The 25,775-nt window shown below is 55.6% G+C and overlaps 1 protein-coding gene across 1 annotated transcript; it reads right to left on the bottom strand.

The window, feature by feature from the left end:
- Positions 1-11,810: 11,810 nt before the first annotated feature.
- RAB36 (RAB36, member RAS oncogene family) lies at positions 11,811-25,025 on the bottom strand. Its single transcript, XM_021687895.2, has 10 exons — positions 24,957-25,025; positions 21,818-21,909; positions 19,789-19,854; positions 19,255-19,356; positions 16,967-17,031; positions 15,345-15,400; positions 14,449-14,526; positions 14,065-14,155; positions 12,375-12,494; positions 11,811-11,875 (listed from the first exon to the last, which is right to left on the bottom strand). Exons 1-10 carry the CDS (start codon positions 25,023-25,025, stop codon positions 11,811-11,813), a joined length of 804 nt encoding a protein of 267 aa, XP_021543570.2.
- Positions 25,026-25,775: the final 750 nt, after the last annotated feature.

Genomic DNA, 25,775 nt, shown 5'->3' on the forward strand with positions numbered 1-25,775 from the left:
GGGCCCGCCTCAGCGGCGGAGCGGCGACCTCTCCAGGCCCGGCCCGGGGCGCCTGGCGGCCCCCATGGCCTCGCGCGGCGGTGGTGGTGGCGGCCGCGAGAGCGGCCGAACAATGCCCACCCCCTCCCGGGCGGCAGGTGAGGCGGCGGGCTCGGCTCCCCTCGCGCGGCGCGGGACGCTGGGCGCGGGGGAGGGCGCGCGCGAGGGGGGCGGGCGCGCGCGAGGGCGGGGGAAGGGCGCGGGGCTGCGCGCGCGCCGCTATTGTGTGCGGGGCTTCTCCGCGCGGCGCGGGCGCTGCCCTCCGCTCGGCCCCGCGCCGCTAGCCCATGGCCGCCGCCCGCGTGCTCCTCTGCTCTCGCTCCCGCGCCGCGCCTCGTCCCAGCCGCCGCCGCCTCCCGGGCAATGCGCTCGGCCCGGCCCACTCTCGCCGCACTCCCGCCCGGCCCGCAATCGGCGCCGCAGGAAGGGGAGGGCCGGGGGGCGGTGGCCGCGGCGCTGCTGACGGAGCCGGGCGGGCCTCTTAAAGGGGCAGTGCAGAGGGCTCCGGGTTGGGGGGGTGAGGGGGGAGGGGGAGGGGCCGCCGGGAGGCCGCGCCCCTACCCGGCCGCAGCCCTCTCTCAGTCTCCGCGCCTTAGGGAAACTCAGTCCCCGGCGGCGGCGAACCCGGCCCTCCGACGGCCCTGGCGAGTTCTGCACTCCTGGAACAGGAACACCTGTATCTTCACGTCTCCGCAGCCCGGCAGCCACTCTCCAGCGTCAGGGCTAAGCGCTCTAGGGGCCACCCACCGGGCCCCTCGGCACGCTCGAGCCGGGAGGCGCGGGTCATCCAGGGAGGCGGGGATGGCCAGGCTGGGCCACCAAAGCCAGGAGCGCCTGAGTGCCAACGGCCCCCAGCGCTGTGGCCTTGGAGTGGGTAATGCCACAGCTGCCGCAGGGCATTGTCGCAGAGGTAATTGGCAGGAATTTCTCCCCCAGGTCACTCAACACCCACATCGCCCTCCCTGTGGTCCTGAGCTGTATGTCTGTCCCGGGCCTCTCCTGAGCTTCAGAGGGCCAGCCTAGTTTTTCCCGGATTGAGTGACTCAGAACTTGGGTGTTTAGTCTCCCCCTAAGGGGGTGGCCAGTCTCCACCATAACCCTCAGGACTGGGTGGAAGGCAGGATAGCCCAGGGCCGGCAGTGAAACAAAATCATCTCTCCTACCCCAGGGAAGCCCAGAGATGATAGACACACAGCAGAGAGCACACTTCAGGGAGTCTGATGGGCACCAAATGAAAATACCCAAACCAGCCAGGCCAGCGGGGTGAGGGAACAGGAAACAGGATTTGTCAACCAAAGAACTGGGCCTGAGTCTGGACCACCTCTGCCTCTGTGCCTCAGTTTCCTTTGACACTGAAATGAGAACAAGGATACCTGTCTCCAAGGACTGTTGTCCCTGCATGGATGTGAGGGGTTATCTTGCCCCCCCCCCCCGCGTCCAGTGCCACCCAGAACAAATGCCCCAGCATCTAATCTAGAAGGAACAGAACCCAGGGCTATCAGCCAGGCCAGCCGGGCTCTGGTTCAGGTCTTCCCCACTCCAGGTTTTGTGACCTGGACAGTTCCCTTCCTTCTCTGAGCCTCAGCTTTACCCTTGTAATGTAAAATGTAAGCACCATGTGTAAAGCACCCAGTTGGGGCAGACATGAAACACATTGTGATAAATGGCATGTGATGCTCCTCCCTTGACTGCTTGTTAAGGTTGGTGCTCTGGGAGGTGCCCTGGAAGGGTCATGGGAAAACTCAGGCCCCAAGAGTCCAGACACTTCCAGGCACAGCTCACTGCCGCCCTCTGCAGGTCTCTCCACCCTCCTGCTCTCTCTCCTCCTGAGGCCCCAGCTCCTTTATGTTGCAGACTCCCTCCAAAGGCAAGCACCCCCTGTTTGGCAGGCGAAGAAACAGAATGAGTTGATGCCCTGACTTTGGGGCTGGACAGGTGAAGCTGGAATCTCAGCAATTCGCACATCCTCAGCGACCTTTTCTTTAAAATGGGTGTAAGGGCACCTGGGTGGCTCAGATGGTTGGGCGTCTGCCTTCGGCTCGTTCATGGTCCCGGGGTCCTGGGATCGGGCCCAGCGGCGGGCTCCTGGCTTGGCGGGGAGCCTGCTTCTCCCTCTGCCCCTCCCCCTGCTCATGCTCTCTCTCTCTCTCTCTCTCTCTCAAATGAATAAATAAAAAATAAATAAACAAAATAAAATGGATGTAAGTCCTGACCCCACAGGGTGTGGCACATAGCGGCTTGCGATCAATATTAGCTGCCTTCCTCAGATGACCTACTCAGGTCACCCAGTGGGTTGGATCAGGCAGGCTTCCAGAATCCCATTGTCTGGTTGTCTCCAGAGAGAATTCCAAAAGCACATACTGCTTTTTTTCCCTTGCTGATGGAACCCCTCCACTTCCAGGGCAGGGAATCATGGGCTCATCTGGGACATTATCATTAATCACCTGGGAAAGAAAAGGATACTTTGGGAGGGAGGCTTCATCTGTCAGAGAGGTGTCCCTTTCTCTGGTTTCCAGTTTAGCCCCACCTCAAACATTGTATACATAAGCAAACTTATTTCAGAAACCAGAAGATAGTGGCAATCTCCCCTGTGAGATAGCTTCTTCTGGCCCCAAGGACACTCCTCTCATCCTCGACTCCTCTCATCTTCGGTCCTTTCCTAAAAACATTCCCGCCTTGGGTCTCTGGTCTTTTCCTGCAGAGCTTTCTTATCATCCATCCCTCCCCCAGGGAAGAAGGAATGAAGAGGAATATGGGGCCCAGATACATAACACTCTTAATCCCCCATTAGCTGTCTGTCCCCAGCTAGATCTAAACTCCCAAGGATGGAGATCTGTTTGTCTTGTTCCCCACTGACTCCCCAGTGCTCAGCACATAGTAGATGCTCAGCCAGCGCTGGCTGAAAGGAGAATCTGACGTGTGTGTGGCCGGAGGAGCACACAACCCAGAGAGAAAGATGGACATGAGTGGGGGAGGAAAGGATTAGGTAGGCAGAGCCAGGCCTGTGTGTGCTGTGCAGGGATCCAGGAGGGGGCAGAGGTCTGGGGAAGGCCTGCCAGGAGAGGTGACCTCTGAGCTGTTCCTAAGGATGAGGAACAGAAAGGCAAAGACAGGGAGACATCAAAGTTCTAGGTGTGTTTCAGGCACAGTTGGGTTAGGAGACGAGGCTTGTGTGGGTGGCAGGAGATGACATCAGAGGCAAGACAGGGCCTTGTAAGGAGGCCTGTAAGAAGTTTAGCTTTTATTCTAAATGCAAGGAAAAGCCTCTGGAAGGTTCTGAGCTTGCACTGTCTGATAGAACTCTCTGCCATGAAGGACATGTTCTACACCCTGCACTGAACAAACAGCAGCCCCTAGCTTCCTCCTGCGACTCCTGGGCACAACGTGGCAGCGGCAACTGAAGAACTGGAAAAATCTAGTTGGACTTAAAATTTGGTTTGGGGCGCCTGGCTGGCTCAGTCAGTGGAACATGTGACTCTTAGTCTTAGGGTTGTGAGATTGAGCCCCATGTTGGGTGTAGAGATTACTTAAAAAGAAAATCTTTTAACATTAAATAAATAAGTTTTAGTTTGCTTTAACTTTAATGAATTTAAATTCAAATAGCCACAGTATCTGCCATAAGCAGGGGGGTGACTTGCTCAGATTTGTTTTGTGGACAGGTGGGAGGTAGGGGGTGGGAGCAGGGTAAGTGGACAGGGGTTGTGCCACTGGTCCAGATGAGGGGCGCTGGTGACCCAGAACCAGACTAGGGTGGAAGCGAGGCAATAGAGAGAGGCGGTCGGGTTCCAGGTTTGTTCTGGACTGATTGATGGATCAGATGTCGAGGGAGGAAGGACCAGCTATGATGTGGACAGTGGGTCATTGAGTGTGATGGGGAAACTGGGGCGCCCATGTGAGGAGGCTTCAGGTGCCCACAGCCAATCCACAGAGAGGAGTCAGGTGGAGAGAGAGTGGATTTGGGGTACCAAGGAGCCGTCAAGACCAGAGACAGAAATGGGAGCATTGTTAGTGAATAGCTAGTGTTTATGGCCATAGGGCTGGAGATCCTCCCTGGCTCCCCAGGGGACTGGGTGAGGAAGGGTTAAGGGCTGGGCTAGGAGGGAAGTAGAGGCAGAGAGACTGAGAGGCACTGGCCAGAGAAATGACAGGGACCCAAGAGTCCCGAGGGATGCAGACTGGGTGAAAAGGGCAGGGCTCCTGTGAATGACAGCCAAGTCCTCAGGTGGAAGGACACCGGGTCTGGCACCATGAGGTCTGCAGAGCTAAGGTGGGCCCCAGAGCCTGACCGCACAAGCTGGAAGCTGATGCTGGCCCCACAGAGCTTTCCAAGGGGTTCAGCGGGTGGAGGGGACTTCACCAGGGGCTCCACAAGCCCCGAGGAGCAAGTGACACTTATTTTCTTCATCACTCTGCTTTTCTGAATTCTTCATAATGAAAAGGCCTATCTTTTGTAATGAAAAAAAATAGATACTATTTTTTGTTTTTTAAGTTTTTTACATCTTTTTTTTTTAAAGATTTTATTTATTTATTTGAGAGAGAGAGAATGAGAGACAGAGAGCATGAGAGGGAGGAGGGTCAGAGGGAGAAGCAGACTCCCTGCCGAGCAGGGAGCCCGACGCGGGACTCGATCCCGGGACTCCAGGATCATGACCTGAGCCGAAGGCAGTCGCTTAACCAACTGAGCCACCCAGGCGCCCCTTTTACATCTTTATTGAGGTATAATTGATGTGCAATAAACTGCACATATTTGAAGTGTGCAATTTGATGAGTTTTGACATCTGTAACACACCTGTGAAACCATCACCACAATCAAATAACAGACATTTCCATCACTCCCAATAGATGTTGTTGTTGTTGTTGTTGTTGTTGTTTTTCATCTAAGAACTAAAGTGGGACAGAGAAATAGGATTAATGGTGATGTCTCCCCTCAATCTCCTTCATTTTCTGGGATGTGGTTATGTGGCTCTGCAGTTTATTTAGAAATCAAACACACACAAAACATTTATCGTGTTAAAAAAAAAATCAAACACACAAACACACACACCCTCAGGCACCCTCAGCCATCCCTGAAACCAGAGAGAGATGCTGGCAAACCCTTCCCCAAGGCCGCCCTTTTCCTTTGCTGGAAGAAGAGGCTGGGACCCCATAGCCCCCTCTGCTGGACAGAATGCAGAACTTTCAATGCATTAAAACTGGTGGTGGAAACAACCCAATGTCCATCAACAAATGAATTGTTGGCGCCTGGGTGGCTCAGTTGATTAAGCGACTGCCTTCAGCTCAGGTCATGATCCTGGAGTCCCAGGATTGAGTCCCACATCGGGCTCCCCGCTCAGTGGGGAGTCTGCTTCTCCCTCTGACCCTCCTCCCTCTCATGCTCTCTCTCATTCTCTCTCTCTCAAATAAATAAATAAAATCTTTAAAAAAACCCAAAAAACAGGGGCGCCTGGGTGGCTCAGTTGGTTAAGCGACTGCCTTCGGCTCAGGTCATGATCCTGGAGTCCCGGGATCGAGTCCCGCATCGGGCTCCCTGCTCAGCGAGGAGCCTGCTTCTCCCTCTGACCCTCCCCCCTCTCATGTACTCTCTCTCATTCTCACTCTCTCAAATAAATAAATAAATCTTTAAAAAAATAAAATAAAATAAAAATACCCAAAAAACAAATGAATTGTTACTCAGAATGTAGTACATCCATACAATGGAATATTATTTGGCCACAAAAAGGAATGCAGTACTGATACTACAACATGGATGAACCTTGAAAAACTTCTGCTAAGTGAAAGAAGCCTGTCATAAAAGACCACATATTGTATGATTCCATTTATATGAAATGTCCAGAATGGACTTATCTATAGAAATAGAAAGTAGGTTGGTGGTTGCTGGGGATAGGGGGGTGGGAGGAATGGGGAATGACTGTTAAAGGTCATTGAGTTTCTTTTTAGAAATGTCCTAGAACTAGATAGTTGTTCTAGGTTTTGCACAACTTAGTGAATATACTAAAAACTATTCCATTATACACTTGAAATGGTAAATTGTATGGTATGTAAATTATATCTTAATAAAGCCGTTCTATTAAAAAACAAAAATTGTGGAGGATAAGTTAAGCCAGCCCTTGGGTCCCCAGCCTGGGTGGAAGCAGGCCCTGGTCCTGCTCACTGAGGTGTAAGGAGGAATATTTTTCTAGCATCTCTTTGAATGCTCACATGAGCCTAGGGATTCATCCCCACTCCACAGATGAAGACATGTTTGCACGTCACCCAGCCCTTCAGCTGTGGGCAGGTTTGAGGCCATCTTCCAGCTCCATAGCCTATGTTCTTTGTGTCATTCTGAAGTCCAAAGGCCCCACTAGTGTGAAACCAGGAAATTTCCATTTGTTCATTGTAAAATGGACTGGCCACCCCTTCCCTTGGTGACTTCCTGAGCAGGTCTGCCAGCTAAGGTTAGACAGGATGTGCACTGTACAAGAGCACACATCAAAGGGGGCATGGTTCCCTGCTTAGACCTGGTAGATATATTGGTGGTGACAGCAATTGTAAAAAGGTGTCTTTTCTCACAAAATCAGTTTACAACAGCAGTTTTCTAACATATGGATATCAAATGCCATGAGCAAGAAGGGCTATTTTTAAATTGAGGTGAAATTCACATAACAAAGTTAACCATTTTAAAGTGAACAATTCAGAGAGATTTAGTATATTCACGGTGTTGTGCAACCATACAGCTTATATCTAGTTCAAAAATATTTTCGTAACCGGGTGCCTGGGTGGCTCGGTTGAGCGTCTGACTCTTGATTTCAGCTCAGGTCATGATCTCAGGGTGTGGGATCAAACCCCATGTCAGGCTCCAAGCTGGGCATGGAGCCTGGTTGGGATTCTCTCTCTCCCTCTCCCTCTGCCCTTCACCAATATATATATATATATATTTTTGATCACCACAAAACCCAAAAGGAAATGCCATACCCATTAAGCAATGGCTCCCCATTTCTCTCTCCTTCCAGCCCCTGACAACCACTAATTTCCTTTCTGTCTGTATAGATTTACCTATTCTGGATGTTTCATATTAATGGATTCAAATAATAGGTGGCCTTTTGTGTTTGGCTTCTTTCATCTAGCATAGGGTTTTCAAGGTTCAACCACCTTGTAGTATGTGTCAGTATTTCGTTCCTTTTTAAGACTGAATGATATTCCATTGTATGGATAGACCACATTCTGTTTACCCATTCATCTGTTGGTGGACATTTGGCTCGTATGAATAATGCTGCTCTGAACATGTGTGTACACATACTTGAGTCCTTGTTTTCAATTCTTTGGCAAATACTCTTAGGAATGGGATTTCTGGATCATATCGCGATTCTATGTTTAACTTTTTTTTTTCTAGTTTTTTTTTTTTTTAAAGATTTTATTTATTTGAGAGAGAGAGAGAGAGAAACAGCGTGAGAGGGAAGAGGGTCAGAAGGAGAAGCAGGCTCTCCGCTAAGCCGGGAGCCCGATGTGGGACTCCATCCCAGGACTCCGGGATCATGACCTGAGCCAAAGGCAGTTGCTTAACCAACTGAGCCACTCAGGTGCCCCTCTATGTTTAACTCTTTTAAGGAAGTGCGTGGGTACCTTTTTCTAATTAACACAGAGGCACTGTGTGGGTGGGCGCAGTGGCATTGCCCATGAGAGTTGCATGGTCTTCCATCCCCCCAGCCCTTGCCAGCTGCCCAGCCTGGGGCTAGGGCCTCCATTGATGTGACTTGCTTCCCCCCTCACAGCTATCATCCTGGCAGGAGGCAGAGAAAAGGGCTGAGAGAGGGACAGTGACCCCTTAGTCACACAGCAGTAAGTGGGGGGGGGGGTGCAGACTTGATCCCAGTCTGACCACCGTGTTCCTGACCACTGTGCCATCAGGAGGGATTGTCAGATGGAGCATTAAAAAGTCAGCAGGGGGCGCGCCTGGGTGGCTCAGTCAGTTAAGCATATGCCTTCGGCTCAGGTCATGATCCCAGGGTCCTAGGATGGAGCCCCGCATTGGGCTCTCTGCTTGGTGGGAAGCCTGCTTCTCCTGCTCCCTGTGCCTGCCTCTCTGCCTACTTGCGCTCTCTCTGTCAAATAAATAAGATCTTAAAAAAAAAAAAAAGTCAGCAGGGCTTTCTGCTTGAAGACCTACCTAAGACCAACGTGAATATCTGGACCTTTTCTTGTTCTTTCCTTCCCCTGGCTGTACCTTCATCCCCACCCACTTTGGGGCCTGGAGGTCTGAAGAGGGCTCCCTTCAAGCGGGATGTGGCCATGTGACCCCCATCTGTCATCTGCCATCCATGATCTGTCCTCTGTCAGCCCCAGGAAGCTACCGGCAGGATCAGAAAACTAGGGTGATCAATACAGCTTTCTTCAGTCTGCTTGCTTGTGTTGTGCTGCACAGTGCCTGGCTGGGCACCTCCTCCAGGCCGCCAGCCCCAGAGAGGGGAGCAGGGATCTCTGTGGGACGTCCTTGGCCAAGGGTTCCAAATGAGTGTGTGGGCCTTTTCTCCCAGGGCCCCCTCAGCTGTAACCCCACCTACTTTCTGCAGCATCAATTATTGATGAGGCCCCTATAGCCAGGGAATCCCAGTGTGTGGGGGGGGCAGGTGGAGAGGGGAGGGTCCTGGCTGCCATTTCCAGCCTTCATAGAGAGTGAAGGGGCGGGGACAAGATAAGCTTGTTTCCGAAAGCATGGCCTGTTAGACGGTCCAGGCTGTGGCTTCCAGTGGTCAGAGGCCCAGAGCACCCTCAGGCCAAGGAGCTACCACCCACCTGTGGGGCACAAGAGAGCCCTGGGGCTGCTTTGCTTCCCAGAACACCCACCATGTGTCCCTGAAGACAGGGTGGGGAGAAAGCAGAGCGAAGGGCCTGTAGACAGCAGGCTGGGGGGCAGGCTCAGACAGGTGGCCGGTAGTCCTGAATGCTGGGGAGGCGTCTGTGTGTGGGGGTGGAGGCTGGGAAGGATCTGGGCTGCCTGGAAAGAGGCGGAGGCGGTGGCGGTGTGACAGCCACATTTCCTGTCTGCCGATCAACTTCCCTCAGGGGAAGGCCCGACATATGGGAGGTGACATGGGGAGGCCACAGCAGATGGCAGAGGAGCCCAGGACCTACTGGGAGGGTGTCTCATGTTGGGGCAGCGCCTGAAGTCCTGGGCTTCTTGGGCAACAGTGGACCCAGGGCCCCCCAGTCTTCAGGAGCCCTTTCTCCCTCAGAAGAGGAGGGCCCTCCCTGAGCTGTGTGCTGCTCCTTCTGAAGGCTCCCCTCATCCCATGCCCCTCTCGGTCCCTGCTCTGGGCCTCCGTGTTCGCCATGTCCCCGCTGCAGGCTTGGAACCGCTTGTGATCCTGGGCCTTTCCCAGGTACACTAATTCTCATCTGTGTGAATGTAAGTGATCCTCTGTCCATCTCTCTGTTCCAGTTACCTAGAACTTAGGTAAACTTGGGTCTCCCTGCTTAAGAAGCCCTGGGTCTTTCTGGAGTGTGAGGTTCATCTGGGGGTGGCCCCCATCTTCCCCCCCCCCCCCCCCCCGCCGCTGAAGTCAGAGTCGAATGGATCCTAGGCCTCCCCCCCAATCTAGGGGCCCAAAGAGGGGCTAGGGGCATGGGGAGGCAAGTTGGTGCCCAGGGCACAAGATTAAGGAGGCTGGGAGCAAGTGCCCTGCTCTGGTCACTGGGGTCTTCATCACAGGTCATATGGCTGCAGGGCTGGAGCCTACTCAAACCGTGGGGGCTCAGGCAGGAAGGGGTGACAGAGGAAGGGATTGATAAGCTCATTTCCTGGTTCTGCTGAGGACCCTGAGGAGCGCTGGGTGTGGCTGGAGCCATGCGAATAAACCTCTTTTGGGGGTCACAACCCTGGGTGACAGGGCACTGGGACCACCTGACTGGGGGATAGACCTATAAGGGACACAGTGTCCCATGGGTGAGGCTGCTTGACAGGGACATACATCTGAGGGACAGGTCTCTTCTGAACCATTTGCTTCTGGTCCTGGGTGTCTGCCCCAGAAATGACAGCCACATTTTGAGGTGTTTGAAGAGAATGTCTTTGTTGACTCATCGATTCTGACAGAGGAGACTCTGTATCAGCTGGTGGGAAACAGATAAGCATGCACAGTGGACAACATGGGGGAGAGTTTAATAAAGGACTACTTACAGAGAGTGGGTGTGCATGAGACACTGTGGTTCTAGCTCATTAATGGGTCACCATTATTGCCCTCTCAATCCTGGGGCCTGAAGGGGTGAGGGGAGGGAGCCGTTGGAGAGTGCCAACCCACTGTGGCTGGGCTCCTCCTCCCCATGACACTTTCTGCTGTGTGTCACAAACCTGATCCTAACGCAGCCTGCCCCTGTCCCCCAGCCCCCACCCCCCAGCCAAGATTGTGTCTAGTGGACCAAGCTGGGCCACCAGTCCTCAGAAGGGCCAGCAAGTTCTCTTTGGGAATCCTGAGTGTACAAAACCACAACTACAAGCATGGTCACTGCAGTACCTTTGGTAAAAGCTAGGAGCTGGACACAAACCTCGTGTCCCAGTCAGGGGGCAGGGCGCCTGGACTCTGGTCCACCACCCGAAGGAAAACTGGCAGCCGCCAACGGAACAAGTCGGCTCCGTGTGGACAGAGGGCTCCTGCAGGTCAACCAGAATGCAGGCTGCCAGGCAGCACGTGTGGTCAAAGGTCACTCTGGTCAAACAGCAAACGTGACAAGACACCTGGCTGTGCTGCAGAGGACTAGTCTGGAAGGGCTCCTACTTCCAAGGACAGGAGGGGGGCTTTCACCCTGCATACAAAGCCTTGTAGTGTCTTGTTTGGGTTTACAATAAACATGTACAGAATTCCTTTAAGAGTGATTTATATAAAGAAGTGTTTTAGATCTGTAAAAAATTAGAGCTAAAATGTGGTGAAGGGAGACTGAACAGAAAAAGATGCAGGTGTTCTTCTCCAACCAGCATTTGGCAACTGCTGTCAGCTACCCAACGTGCACTGGGCACCCACAGTGTGCCAGGCACTGTGTGGGGCGCTCTTCGGGGACTGACCAGAACGGCTGTTTGCAAAATGCTCACCATCTCGGAGAAGCAGGTAGGATATGCCCAGATGTGCCCACCTGCTTGTGGCACGGGGTGGGCGGGGATGAGTGGGCACCCACTCAGGGCTGCGGGGTGTGGGGCAGGTGGGGAGGAGGAGCCAAAGACGACCACTTGGCCAGAAGGGGCCTGAGAGACCCTCTTGTCCTTCCTCCTCCAGAGGAGCAAGGCTGCCCAGGGATCCCACAAGTCTGTGGCCAAGGGACAGTGGACAGTCAGCTGCAAGTCCTGTTGATTACAGAAAAGTCCCAAGCAGGGATGACAGGTGGGGTGTTTCCTCATTTGCTGGCTTTGACAAGTCCTGCTTGCCTGGACCACTGAGGGGCGAAGGCTCCTGAGGCCGACCCAGGAAAGTTGGCAGGGTGCCTACATGGGCAGCTAATGTGTGCTGAGGGCGAGAGAGGCGGGCCGCGGGGGAACCAGTGTCTCGTGTCTGCAGTTCCGAGCCAGGGGGGAATGTCTGGTGACTCTGTAGGTGGCACTGGCCTCCCAGATGATCACCGCAGTGCACCCACCAGTGGGGCAGTGGGGGGCTCCTGGGCAGCCAGTGCGGGCCTTTCCTGGCTCCCAACCCACTAAAGAGAAGTGGCTGAGCTCTGGGGCTCAGCGTGGCGGGTGGGCAGACACGGATGGCTTCATGTCACCCCTCCACGGTCACGGAAGGCACTGCCCATGCTTCTGGTGCAGGCCCCAGCTAACAGCAACCCAGGCTGGAGGATGTCATGCTCTCCTGGGTCTCGGGTTGACTCCCCTCCATTCCTGTAAGGAGGGAGAAGTCACGTGGCATTAACTAAACACGTGCAGCTGACACGGGGCAGCCTCCCTCCCCTGCCACTGGCACCTTCTGGTGACTGCTAGTCAGAGCTGAGCTTGACCTTCCAGGCCTCTCTATCAAGGCCTTGGTGACCTGACACAGGCCAAGAGGCCTAGGATGTATTCCAGATGGTGGAACAGCGTGGGGAAAGACACAGACTGGGAGAGCCAAAGCCAGGACACAGGCACGCAGCCAGGGATGCCCAGCCTGGCTCATGAGGAAGCTGCCGGGAGGGCAAAGAGAGCCAGGGAGCGAGTCTGAGCTGGCAGGCAGGGTCAGGGAGGCTGAGGGCCTGACGTCAGAGTAGTGACAAAAAGGGTACCCCAGAGAGGACAGCACAGGAGGACAAGTTAAGGGAGTGGCCTCTTGGGACGGGAGGCTGGTGGACGTGGGTTTTGGGCTGCAAGCCTGCTCCCCAGCCCCGGCCCTGCAGTCTGTACGCACGGATGAGGTCTCCCTCGCCGACCTGGAGCCGGGCACCGCTCCTCCTCTCCAAGTCCTGTAGAACCGACTGCTCAAATGCCAGGGCGGCTACGCGGCTGAAGAACGCCTTCACGTTCTCCCCTGGGGGCCCAAGAGACAGCCCTGACCCCATCGCCTCGGCCCTTACATGCAGACGAATTTGGGAGCCAGCAGGTGTGGGAGCCAGGGCGGCACACCTGTGGGGCTGTCTGGGGCAGCAGAGGGCAAGGGATGGGGCTGGTTGGCCTGGCTTCCCACCTCCGGGGGCTCCACAGCACCCTGCCCTGGAAGCTCCCTCAAATCTCCGAGCCTTGGTTTCCCAGCATCTACTCTTCCAATTAATCACCACTGAGCATCTCCTGTGGGCCTGGCGCCGGGATGAGTGGAGATCAGAAGGGTGTCTGCTTTCCTGTCCCTTTTGAGCACCTGTCCAGTGGGCAGCTGCTGTCAACTCCCACATAGAGACTTTGTGCCTCCTCCCTCAGGGGGAGAAGGCCACCCATCTGGGCACAGGGCTAGGTTCCAGCCCCTGACATGTGCACTGCCCTTGTGCAGCCAACAACCTATACAACTGCACAGGGCAACCCTGCTTGGCCCATAGGGAGTTCCCAGTGAATCTTCTGTTACTCTAAGGGGGGAGGGTCCCCATAGGGCACGGGGGATGCTGTCAGGAAGCAGAGGGAACTGGGTATGGGCAGTGCCATGCTTTGATCTGTGTTGGGCTGGAGGCTGTGGTGCCTACCCTTAATACTCCCATGCTTGCCTCCCCCAGTCCTTGGCCAGACGTCGACTGTGGCCCCTTACCCCGGGCAAGGACCACAATGCGTAATTCCAGAGTCCTCAGAGCTGCTGGGGGCTTCTATGAGCCAGGCACTGCATGTTACTTCATTTCACACCCCCCTCCCACCAACAACCTGTGTGTTTTAAGTGTGTCTTTTGCTTCTCTGCATTTTCTAGTTTTCCCTCACTGAATACATATGGCTTTTGTAATTTAAAACACCTTTCACAGTAAAAATGAAATGAGATGGGCAGGGTCACCCCATTTCCCAGATGAGGACACTGAGGCTGAGATGTTAGGCATCTTGCCAGGGCTGGAGTAAGCAGTGGCCCGTGGGTCAGGGCAGCTCAGGGGCTGGGGGCTCAGTGTGGTGGCGGGGGCCCTGTGTGGCTGGAGGACAGACTGGTGGGATGTGGATGAGGGTCAGGGGGCCATGAGCAATGTTGCAGTGTCTTCCACGATGACACCCAGGGAAGGGATGGGAGCCCCCAGTTACTGGGCCCTTCTATGTGCCAGCCAGGAGGTGCCTCTTACCCACCTACCTTAGGATGGGGGGGCAGGATGGTACAGTGGTTACAGGTGAGGGCTGTATTCCAACCCCAGCCCTGCCGCTTCCTCCCTGTGACCCTGGAAGTGAGCTCGCAGGGATAAAATGGATCTGCCTCAAGGAAGGAGGGGGGATGCATTAGAGAACAGGGGCCAGGGCCAGCTGTCACTATTCCTGTTGTCCATGGGGAACGGCTCCCGCTCTCCCTCCAGAGATGAGGAGACTCCTTTCAGGCAGTGGAAGGCCCTGCATGGTCACCAGCACAGCTGGCTGTGACTCAAGCATGCCATAGAGCCACCGAAGGAAACTCCCCGCACCCGCTGGGGCAACACCCCGCACCCACTCACCCGTCTTAGCGGACACCGACCAGTACTCGGCCTGCATCTCGTTGGCCAGACGCACAGCCTCCATTTCCGCCTGCTCACATGCAGCCCCTGACTGGGAGAAGCAGCCCTCCTGTGGGGGGGGGGCGCTCCCCCTGTGCCTCCTCCCTCCCCACCTCACCCTGGGATGGGCGGCTTCAGTGCATGCATGGGGGTACACCTTCCACAGGGGTGAGATCCCAGTGATCCCTCTCCGACGAGACGAAGCACAGGTACCCCCAACTTTCAGCTCTGGGTCTTCCAATTCCCATCTGGGCACGTCAGCACCACCCTCCATTCCCCAAGCTCCGGCTGAAAGCGGCTGCATTTTCCCGAGGGCCATCCTAAGTCTAGCTCTGGTGGGCTCACCAGAAGGTCCTTCTTGGTTCCCACAAGGAACACGAAGCAGGAGCCCGGCTCATTCTCCCTTAATGCATCCTCCAGCCACTGCCTGGAATGCACAGAGGGGAGACAGGATGAGAGATGGCATCCATCCACCTAGAGAGGTCTGAGGAACTCTAGGGGATGGGGGTGCAGACCCGGGTCCACCCCAGGGCTGGGAGCACTGAGCCTCGAGTTGCAGGGAGGGCACCCAGACCCCATCTGGGCCCCGGGTGGACTGTAGGTGGGTGGGGACACAAAAGCATGGGTCAGGGGAGGTGAGGACCCTGCCCTGGTTTGCCTTCACCCTGTGTTACCTTGGGGGAGTCCTGCCCTTTCATCAACTTGAGCGATCACCCCAACCACCCTCACAGGGCTTGGGAGAAGCAGGATATGAATGCCTTAAACCAAAGAGAGGTGAAGAGGACTTTCGTCCATTAACTGGATGATTCCCAGCAGAGGCAGATGACCTCCCAGAATTGGTCACGTTACCAGCTCTCTTGATCAGGTCTCTGCCCCAGAGAGCAAAGGCTATCCCTTCAGACAGGACTGGATATATGTAATTTGTAGGACCCAGGGCAAAGTTAAAATGTGAGGTCCCTCATCCAGCAATGATTAAAGCTTTCGAGATGGTGACAGCATAGCTTTAAAGCCCTCCTGAGTGCCGGCCCCTGTATGACCGGGCTGGCTGTGTACCCTGAGCTGATTCCGCCTTCAGCGGATGGGTGCAGATCTTAAGGGATAATATGGCAATTGGACAGTAAGTGGCCTGTGGGCAGTCAATTCTGACAAGCGAGTCTGGTCCCTTGCACCTCCCACGGGGGGGCCCAGCTCATGGGCAATCCTGAACCCAAGGGGACCACAGGGGCAGCAGAGTCCCAGACTTGCCTGGTATGCCCCAGAGTCTGCACGTCAGTGAGGTCAAAGGCTGTGATGATCACTGGACACACAGGGAGAAGCCAAGAGCCGGTCAGCAACAGGTGACACAAACATGGTGTACAAGGAGGGGCTCCCCTCAGGCAGCTTCCTGCTCCCCAGGAGAAAGCCAGAGAAGAGCCTGGCTCCCACAGAACTTCTGGGGTGGCCCCCAGACAATCACCCTGGTCCCCACTATGGAGGCTGGGAAGGAGACACCCCATGACTGCCTCTTGGGACCTACCCACCCACCACCCTCTCCAACCCATACCCAGAGGCCCAGCCCTAGGGGGTATCCAGGGAGGCAAGATGAGCTCATGGGCTTCTGTGTTCAAATCTCCCCTCTGCCACTTACAGCCAAGGGAACTCAGGTGAGGGCCTTAACTGCTGAGTGCCTCAGTTTCCCCATCTGTGAAATGGTAAGAGTGGTACCTCAGGCTCTCAGGGGTGCTGTGAGGTTTAAGCAAGAACAGCTAGTTTTACAAACTTCGGTCTAGGGGCTGACACAAGACTTTTGACCAATGGCAGCGATGGCTATGAGGACAATTGGCAACAACCAGCTTTGGGGGAACAATTTCTGAGGAGCAGGGTGGTTCTCATCACCAGCCCTGCCCAGGTTGTGTGGTGTCCAGGGTGTCCAGGACCCCGCTGGAGGCCTGAGGGGAGTCCCATGGGGAGGACATTCTAGAAAGGCTGCCTCTGAACTGGGCCTGGGGATGTGAGCAGGGCCAGGCAGAACCTTCCCCTGCAGCTTGGCTTAAGGCTATAGGAGGCCCCCTGAGGCAGAGGGGAATGAAGCAAAGGAGGATACTGAGGATGGTGACAGTGGCGGGCCCGGCTGCAGTTCCCAGGGTTGCGCCAGGCGCTTAACACCTCATCCTCAGGGGGTGTCATCCCCCTCAGAAGACGGGCAAGAGCTGGAACTCCAACCCAAGGCCAAGGTGCTCACAGCTTATTTCCTGGTTTAGCTTTTTTTCAAATCTCAAATGGCAATGTTATTATTTCTCTTTACCAGTATCCAGTAGACACAACTGGGCCTCATAACTTGAGCCTGGTTTTGGATACTATGAACGGTTCTCATGTGTCCCACTGAAACCCCTGGGAAGCTGGAGTTGGAGTGGGGAGCCTGTGCTGCCACCTGCTGACTGGGAGGCCTGCCCAGTGCCTGGGCCACGCCCTCTGCCCCCCACTGGCAGGTGCAGTGCTCCTGTGGTTCCTCCGCTCCTCCCCTCCAGCCTCGCCTCCTCACACCTCCTCCAGGAGTCGACTCTGCTCTTCTTTCCTGGGGTCTCTGGACATGCACCTCCCCCTCTGAGCATCCTTCTGAGCTGAAACTGAGGTTGAGACCCCCAGGGAGCACCCGCCAGCACAGGGTCCCTGAAGGATGTGACTGCTGAGGCCAACCCCAGGCCCGGCTGGCGGGAAGGCAGTCTCCTCATCCCTGAGGACTGGCTGGGGATTTTCTCAGTGGTACTTGGAGAGCAGATTTGGTGCCTGTGCAGAGGACCTGGACTTCCTGTTATGAGCCCAGTGGGAGCCTCCTGCTGTACATGGCTGAGGGTCCCACCATTGCTATCACCCGGATGCTCACCCTGGGCACCCCGGTAGTAGGCAGATGCAATGCACTTGAACTTCTCCTGCCCTGCTGTGTCCCAGCTGTGTGGTGGCAGAGACAGAAAGGGAAAAAGAGAGGTGGCAGATTAAGCAACTGCAGTGGTCTGAGCCAGCAGGCTGGCGGGGCTGTGGGCAGGCAGGCCCTAGGGCCTGTGCCAACTACCGGCCAGAGGTCCCCGTCCCACAATTCCTCGTGATTTCCTTCCTAAGGTGCCCTGTGGGGGAATTCCCTGGCTGGATTCACCATGGCTGTGGGGGAAGGGCATGCCCTAGTTTCACTGCCTGGATGAATGGAGTTGTAGCTCCACCCCTTTGGACCGTGCCATTAAAAAGGAGAATACACTCCCTGATGTGCTTGCTCTGAAGATGTGGGAGTCCACCTGTAGACGAGGCCCCATGAATGGGACTGGCCCTCCCCGCTATGGTTCTGCTACTTGCTCATGTGTGGCTGGGCCATGGCTCCATGTTCTGCACTGCAGCAGAGGGGAGGCTCAGTCCCTGAGTGGGGGGTGGGAGTGTCTAACAGGGACGTGGTTGTATCTCTTGGGTGACTCTGATCAGTTAGCTTTGGCTCTCTGGAGAAGTGGAGCCCGGCTCTATGGAAAAGAATGCAACAATCGATTAATGATGTCTGCCATCGGCACAGGCTAGGATGGGGGGACACACATACAGAGATCTACTTGCTCTGGTTTAGAACCAGGCAGGTGGTCAATATGCAGAGCTGAGTCTGAAAATCCATCCCTTTTTTAAAATTAACAGATCAAAATTTAACTTTCTTCCATAAATGGAAAAGTAGACAAGCCATGAATAAGATCTCAACGGTCTGAAATCTTTTGAAGCGATTCAGCATTGATGCAGAACTTTTTGGCCCTATTCTGTCACGAATTCATTCATATTGTCTTTCTGAAGATGACGCTGGGTGGGAAGCTGGGAGGGTGGCTTGGAGGTGGGGCCGGTGGGTAGCTGGCAGTGGCCTCAATGTAGGGACAATGAGAAGGCAAGCCAGGACAGCGTCTCTGTTGTGGTTAGATGAGGCTGATGGCCTGCTCTCAGCCTGGCTCCACCTAGGCCATCCCATCAGCTCTGTGCTCCTCAGCTCTCCTGGCTCCAGAGCCCCTCGGGCCTCAGCCTTGCATTTTCACAGTCCCTTCTGCTCTGGCCTGGCCCTGTACTCTCCCTTGGGCAGGATTCGGTGGTGCCACCTGGCTCTAGGACCGCACTGGGGCTGTCCTCAGAGAAGCGGGCATTATCATGACAGGGTAAGGAGCTGAGGTCCATGAGGGGGTGCGCTCCATCCTGATGACCGCAGATCCCCAGGCTAAGCCCGGGCAGGGCTTAGAGGGTTGAGGAATGAAACCGGAGGATCAGGTGTGACCCCCAGTGAGAGCGAAAGGAGAAGGGGACTAGGACAGAGGCAGCAGGCAAGGGGGGCGGGTAGGGGCAGCTGGGCGGAGAGCCTAGAAAAGGGAGGGGGCCTCACAGGAGAGCCTGGAAAGGCAAGAAGTCACACAGGAGAGGGTAGGGCTGGTGACACAGATAGACCTGCACAATCATCCAGGTGCCGGAGGAGAGGGACGACAAGGTCCAGAGCTCTAGTGCGAAAGTGTGAGCCTGGGGGAGAGACTCTGGGCTGTTCTAAGGGAAACTACAGGGGAGGGGCTGAAGCCAGTGGGCCACTGAGAGGCAGAGACATGGGGTCTGGCAGGGAAGCAGACAGAGGGAGAGAGACAGGGGGAGTGGAGTGAGGGCAGAGGGGTGAGGAGGAGGGGGGGTGCATCAAGCCTGAGGAAGGCACGTGGACGAGGTGGCCTCCACCAGGCCCCAGCACTCAGGGACCACTGTGGGCTCCACTTTCCAGATGAGAACAGATGCTCAGAGGTCTGAAGTGACTTGCCAGAGGCCACCCTGCTGGCCTGGTGAGTAGGATCACCGAGGGCCAGGCAGGCTAGGGGCGGGGACCCGGAGCCAGAACTCGAGGGGCGGGTATCAGGGGAGGACGAGGGTGGGTGGGCACATTGGGCTGTGAGGACTTTCCCAGGTCTGATGACCAATGTGAGACACCCATGGGGAGTGACGGAGTATACAGGGCTTCCGGGAACTGGAAAAGCCCAGTGTCATACCATTCCTGTTTGTCCAGATAGGTCCTCACCGAACACCACAGGGCACAGTCCAGAAGGAGCTCACCAAGGCTTTCCCCATGGGTCTCCCTCCACAAAGCCCACCCATGAGCCACACAGGACATGGTGTGACACGATGGTGACTTACATCTGCAGGCTGTAGGGAATCCCAGCGATCTCGAAGCGCTCGATTTCAAAGTCCACCCCGATGGTGGCCTTGTAGTCACGGTCAAAGACATTCTTGCAAAACCTGTGGGAGTCAAGGAAGGCATCAGAGAGGCTGTGTGTGGAAGCTTCGCTCATGACAGTCAAAGTCTGCAGGCAACAAAAAGTCCACCCACAGGGAACATAAGGAGATGATGGTCCACGGAGATAGACAGTAGACAGACGGAGCCGCCAATGAGAACTGTGTTGGGGAAGAGAATCTGCTGTGGCCAGAAGGCAAATTGCTGCAGGTCAGGGCCAGTGAGGTGTGAGCCCATGGTCCTGGGGGATGGTGTCATGAATGTCAGGGTCCCAGGACGCTGCACCCCCCTTCCACCCCCCGCCACTCCCTAATGCCTTGTACCCCCTCCGAGGTGTGGTTCCCAGCAGCCACAGTTTTGACTATGACAACGTTATCTGGGCCTCCCAGGGAAAGGCATGACAACCAGTGCCGGGAGGTGTGGCCAAGCGGGCGCACCTGTGGATGAGGCTGGTCTTGCCCACGTAGAGATCACCAACGACAACCACCTTGGAGAGTCGCAGCCTGTGAGGGATAGGGTTGTGTCGCTCGCAAGCAGAGTCACAGAGCATCTTCACACGTACAGGCCCTTCCTTCCCTGAGCTCCCCACTCATGAGCCACGTCTCAGTCCTTGACAGGGGACAGGGCACCTGCTGAGACACTCTGGGATGTCTGTCCCCATGCCTGGCACTCAGAGGGGAGGGCAGGAGGGCCTGCATCTGTTCTGGGGACTCTGCTGTCTCTGGGGCTATGTGCTCTTGACCCCACTGGGCCCAAGCCCTGCTGTGAGAATTAGAATTGGGCACGATGGGAGGCTGGGTCTTGGGCTGATGGAGTAGAGGGAGGAGGCCCAGGTGGGGCTATGTCCAAGCTGGGGGCACACGCAGCAGGGAACCTGGAGCGAGCTCAGGGTGCAGACGCAGTGTCAGAGTGCAGGGGATATAGGCATGGGGGCAGAGCCCCTGCCCCCTCCGACCCACGCCCGGGGCTGCATGGGCTCCTGCTTTGTGCAAGCAGGTACTCCCTGAATGGGACACCACCATCACCGCCTGCCTTGGAGGTGTCTGCCAGGGCCACACAGGCCCCAAGGGGTGAGCAGTGGCCAGGACTCAGGTCAGGACTCAGCTCTGGGCTATGGCTTGAGGTAAACTGGCTGTGAGGTTCTTGGGTTCTCGGAGGACCCTGCTCACTGAGAGCAGCCACCCCCCACCCTGTGTGTGTGTCCTGCACTCCCTGCAGCAGCATGCCTGGCACTGTAGGTGGAAGTTTCTGCAGCTCATGCCAAAGGAGCGCAATGGGCAAACATCTGACCGGTACTTCCTCTGCCTGCAGACACCCGTGTCACCTGGTGACCTGGTTCAGCTCCCCTGGCCATGTGTGGGGGCCCAGAGGCTGTGTCTTCTCTGCTCCCAGGTGGCCTCTGGTCCTAGGGCAGGGTGGACCTGACTCCACTTCCCAGATGATGGAGTAAAGGTACTGCCGAGGTATTACGGAAGCACCCACTGGGCCTCAGGTTCTCACCTCTCAGAGCCATTGCGAAGAGTCAGAGAGGTAGTTGTATGGAACCGGCCCTCCCTAACTGGTGGCCGTTGCTCTCATCCCATGAGCCTTCGGACCTGAGCCTGGCCTCACTCTGCACCACCTAGGGAACCTAGGGGCCGGGGGCTTCCACTGCAAGCTCACCACACCTGTGGGACACCTGGGAGCTCCTCAGGAGGAGAGGCAAAGCAGGCCCCGGTACCTGTGTGTTAAGAGAAGGAGTAACTGAGGCGCCTGGGTGGCTCAGTCAGTTAAGCATCTGCCTTCGGCTCAGGTCACGATCCCAGGGTCCTGGGTTCGAGCCCCGCATCAGGCTCCCTGCTTGCCGGGAAGCCTGCTTCTCCCTCTCCCTCTCCTGCTGCTCCCCCTGCTTGTGCTTGCTCTCTCTCTCTCTCTGTCAAATAAATAAATAAAAACTTTAAAAAAAACAAAGAGAAGGGGTAACTGGGGTGAGCTCCCTGTGCCGGCAGGGCTAGGTGGTTCCAGGTGCTGCCAGGGCGGTAACAGGACAGACACAGCCCTTGACCTCACAGGCTACGTCTAGTGGGGAATCCAGAGAAGCAGACTCGTAATTCTGTGAGATAAGTGCTTGGGACCCAGGAGGGGCACCCCGGGCAGCCCAGGCTGGGGAGCGGGGGTAGTGCGGGACTCCCCTGACACTATATTGTGAGCTGAAGGGTAGGAAAGACATTCCAGACAGAGGAAGCAGACATATGCCGAGACCTCGGCCTGAAAAGTCATAAGCGTGACTTACTGAGAAAAGGGAAAGCGTTCTCTATGGCAGCAAAGCCAGATAAAAATCCCCATCGGCTCCAGGCCCACACTGGGCTGTACGGGTGTGGTCTGTGTAAGTGTTCCATTTCTTTGTTCATACATTCATGCATGCATTCATTCCTGCCCGCTGCCTCCCCCCACATCCTGTGCCCCCTGGGTCATGGGGTCACTCACCCCACAGTCCCCGTGTTCCTGTGCTGGCAGGTCGTGCTGACCTGCCCATGGAAGTGCTCCTTGAGCTGCAGGCAGGCATCAGGCGTGTACCACTGGAAAAAAGACAGACAGACAGACGGGCATTTCATCCTTCAAAGCTGCAGCTTCATCACCAAGCAGGGCAGCGAGGTGGTGGCTTGCCTCCCAGCATTCCCTCCCTCCTGAGCCTTGAAGCTCCAGGCTCGTTAGCTTTCCCTGACCCCTCTGTCACAGTCGTCCTCTATCCCCTCAGTGGCCCTGAGACTCCAAGCTCTTGTGAGTCCTGAGGAGCAGCAGTGGGGGCCGGGCCAAAGGGCCCAGGTGGCAACTCGGAGAGCGGGGTCTCGCCTGGGGCAGCTGTGCCCTTGCTGTGGGCGTGTGGCAGGTCTCTGTCCTCTCTGGACCTGAGTGAGAAGAGGGGTGGGCTGTAAGGGCCCTTTTAACTCCAAGATCCTTCCATGCCTTCTATGGATCTTGGATGGCATTTTTTGCTTTAAAAATATCTATCTATGTGTTTGGAAAATGTCCTGGAGGGCTCTTTGGGCCTTCCACAGTTCTTGGAAGGCAAATCTGGGCTATGGTTGAAGAACATAACCGCAGGGTAGGAGGACCTGTGTCTCCCTCTAGCTGCTGTGTGATCCCAGGCAGCTGTCTAATGTCTCTGAACTTCAATTTCCCCAACTATAAGACCTCGAAAGCCTGGGGGCATAAAATGAAATAATGCTTGCAAAGCCATCAGGGCAGACCCAGCCTGTTGTTTGTAAGTGCTCAACAAACATTCACGGCTATTAAGATGTCACAACACATGTTGAACACACGTTTGTTTTATAATTGGGAAAGATGACATTAAAGCAACTGAAGGTGACTGCTATGTTTTGCTCTCAGACTGGCGGAAGCTGAGGATGGAGCGTGGGGAGAAGGGCACCGTTGGAAGCTATTGGTGTGCCCTGCTGTGATATGGCAGCAGTCCCCCGGGCCACCCGCTCTGTCCTTTGGGGCACTGCTTTGACCCACAGCTCCCCTGTGACAAGGACTCCACCCCCACCCCTAGCCGTAGCGTTTCTTCTGAGTTCCCAGGCACTGAGATGGGCTCTGCCCTGGCCCATCTGCCCCCTCAGCTCCAGGCATGATGGAGGCAGCAGGGACAGTGGAAGGAGCTGTACAAAAGGGCAAGTCACAACACCTCAGTGAGCCCGTTTCCTCATCTGTAAAGCACTCATAACAGCAGCTCTTCATGTGGTCATTGGAGGATCAAATGGGGGTGATGGAGATGAACAGCTTAGCCTTGCAGCCCACGTTCGTGTGGAACAGTGTCAGCTACCTCATGAGAAAGCAGGATGCTTTTTCCTGTCAACTTTCATGTCAGCTTCAAACGGGGGGTCAGCCTGGCCATGGTGGTGGTCACTAGAGGAATCCCCCACCATTTTGGATGCACTGAAGAAATGTAGTAAGGAAGACTGGGCAGGAAGTGTGAGCTGATTTTAGAAACAGGGAAACTGAGGCACAGAGTAACAGGAGGGGCTTGCCCCACCTGGACCACGAATTTCTCAGGACTCAAGTGTGTGACCCTGGGATACAGGATGAACTGCCACAGACAGGAGCGGGGAGAATCTCGCCCTCAGTGAAGACATGATGGATGCCCCAGGCTGCCTCTCAGGGTAAGGGAAGGTTGGAGCCCCGGAGTCAGACCCAGGTCAAGTCCTGGCTCTGCCATGCCCAACTGGGTGATGCCAGGCAGCCCTCCCTACTTCTCTGAGCCTTGCTGATCTATTCTGGAAATGGGAGTCCTCTGTCCCGTGAGACCTGAACTGTTTGGTGCTGATCACACTTCCCTTCCTTTTGGCTCACTAAACATCAGTGTCCATCATCCCTGGTGACCACTTTCAAGCTCTCTAGGGAAGCAGTTGTCTGGGCCTCTGTTGAAATGGAAAATTCTGGGGGAATTGTCCACAGGTTTGAGGCACCACAGCCTTCTCTGTGGGTGTGTAGAAGCAGAAAAGGTGAGAAGGTATGACTGCCGGCCCAAATTATCCAAAGTCTGCAGTCACCTCCTTCCTCCTTACCAGCCTGGGCACAGAATTCAACAGACAGAGGGGTCACTCCATGGAGAGGATTTTTCCCTCCATGCCTGTCCCAAGTCACATGGAGGCAACCACTGAGAACAGGATCTTGTGTCCTTCCAGAGATATTTTTGGCATGTATAAACAAACATATACATTTGTTTTCTGCCCTCTCCTTTTGCCACCCGTGGAAGTATGCTAGACACACTGCTCCATTCCTTGCATTTTTACTTAATTGACTTTGGACCTTACTTCACATCCAGTCCTGGAGGGAAGCCTCATTCTTCCTCCTGTCTGTGTCAGGAAGGAGCATTTTGCTGTTGAAGCAGCGCCCCCTGGAGGACATTTACATTTTGTCTGACCTTCCGCTTTACAAACTGCTCCAATGTCTGGCCTTGAATGGCTGGATCAGAAGGCAGGGGCATCGCAATGGTGGGGAATACTGTCCCACTGCCCCTCTAGGGGTTGGACTGATTTGTATTGCCTGATGCAATTAATACTGGATTTTAATACACATGGAAGAGGGCCGTGCTTTCAGTAGGAACTGAAGGCAGAATGGTAAGGCGGGAGGACCCTGGATTTGGTGTCAGGAAACCAGAGTGCTATTTTGATAATAGTAATAATAACAACGAGAACAGCAGTGACCACGACTCAGGTAAGGGAACTCCCGTTTACCAACAGCCAGGCACCCAATGTGAGGAATTAGCCTTATGTATCAGCAGCTCTGAGAGGCTGAGTAATTTGCCCACAGTCACATACTTTTAATGACAGTCAGGATCCACACTCAGGACCTTTGGACTGCAAAGTCTGTACCTTTAACCTTCATGCCACATTGTCTCCTGCTGTCCCCCTTAACCTGCTGGTCCACCTTGGGCAAGTCAGTGCCAAGTCTCCCTGTTTCTGAAGAAGTCTAGTAAGTTCCCAGGGTCCCTTAGAGAGGGACTGACCTCCCCGATTCTCCTGCTTTGTTTCCGGTGGGGGATGCAGGTGGGGAAATGTGGGTGTGGACATGGTGTTGGGAGAGCAGGGTACACAGAGAGGGCTGGCTAATGACTCTCTACCTTCGGGAAGCTGGTGATGATGCGGTCCCGGCTCACGGGCGGCCCCAAAGGCGTCAGCGAGGACCTCATCCTTCCAGAGTGTCCTGTGGACCCAACCAGGGGAAAGAGAGTTAGGGAGCTGTGGCAATCCCTGGGGACTCATCCTCAAGTTTATGTTTAACCTCTCAGTAGCTTTAAACATTGATCCACACACCTCCTTCTCTGTCAGGGAAACTGGCCAGAGGTCATCTCTTTCCATCTGCAGGCAGTTTGGCTGGGGTGGGGGTGGAGGGGACCAGGCTTTCCTGGCCCTGCCTGGGAGTCAGGAAGACCTGGGTCTCCTCCTGCCAGGTGTCTAACCAGGAGTGGCCCCTCTCTGAACTTATCACTGGGGTGTGAGTGGGGCATGGCGCAAACGCCAAGCTGTACATCACCACAGCCCAGGGGGAGGAAGCAGAATTGGGGTGGTCTCCAAGGGATGAAGGCTCTGGGTGGGTCAGGAGCCTTAGGCTTCAGCCCACAGGCATTTCCCCGTATGCCTTCACCGTGCCCAGCGCCTGGCCCTTCACACCTATTCAGCAGCCCTGCGTCTCCTGTCCTCCTCCTCTTCCCACTAGGGTGGCCTTGGCCAAGTCCTTAACCAGGCCTATCGTCCTCCCGGATCTGACCCGGCTCTCCTTCAGGACCAACACGGGCGTGGCCCAGGGCAGGCGCTCAGGAAATGAGGAGGCCCCGGGGCTGCAGGCCGCGGCGTTCGGGTTAGGGCTGTGGGAGGTGGGCGCGCAAGCGGCGCCCTCCCAACCAGGGCCTCCTGGACGTGCCTGCACGGAGCGCACTAGG

Source organism: Neomonachus schauinslandi, chromosome 14, assembly GCF_002201575.2.
Source record: "Neomonachus schauinslandi chromosome 14, ASM220157v2, whole genome shotgun sequence".
In the NCBI taxonomy this organism is placed as follows: Eukaryota; Metazoa; Chordata; class Mammalia; order Carnivora; family Phocidae; genus Neomonachus; species Neomonachus schauinslandi.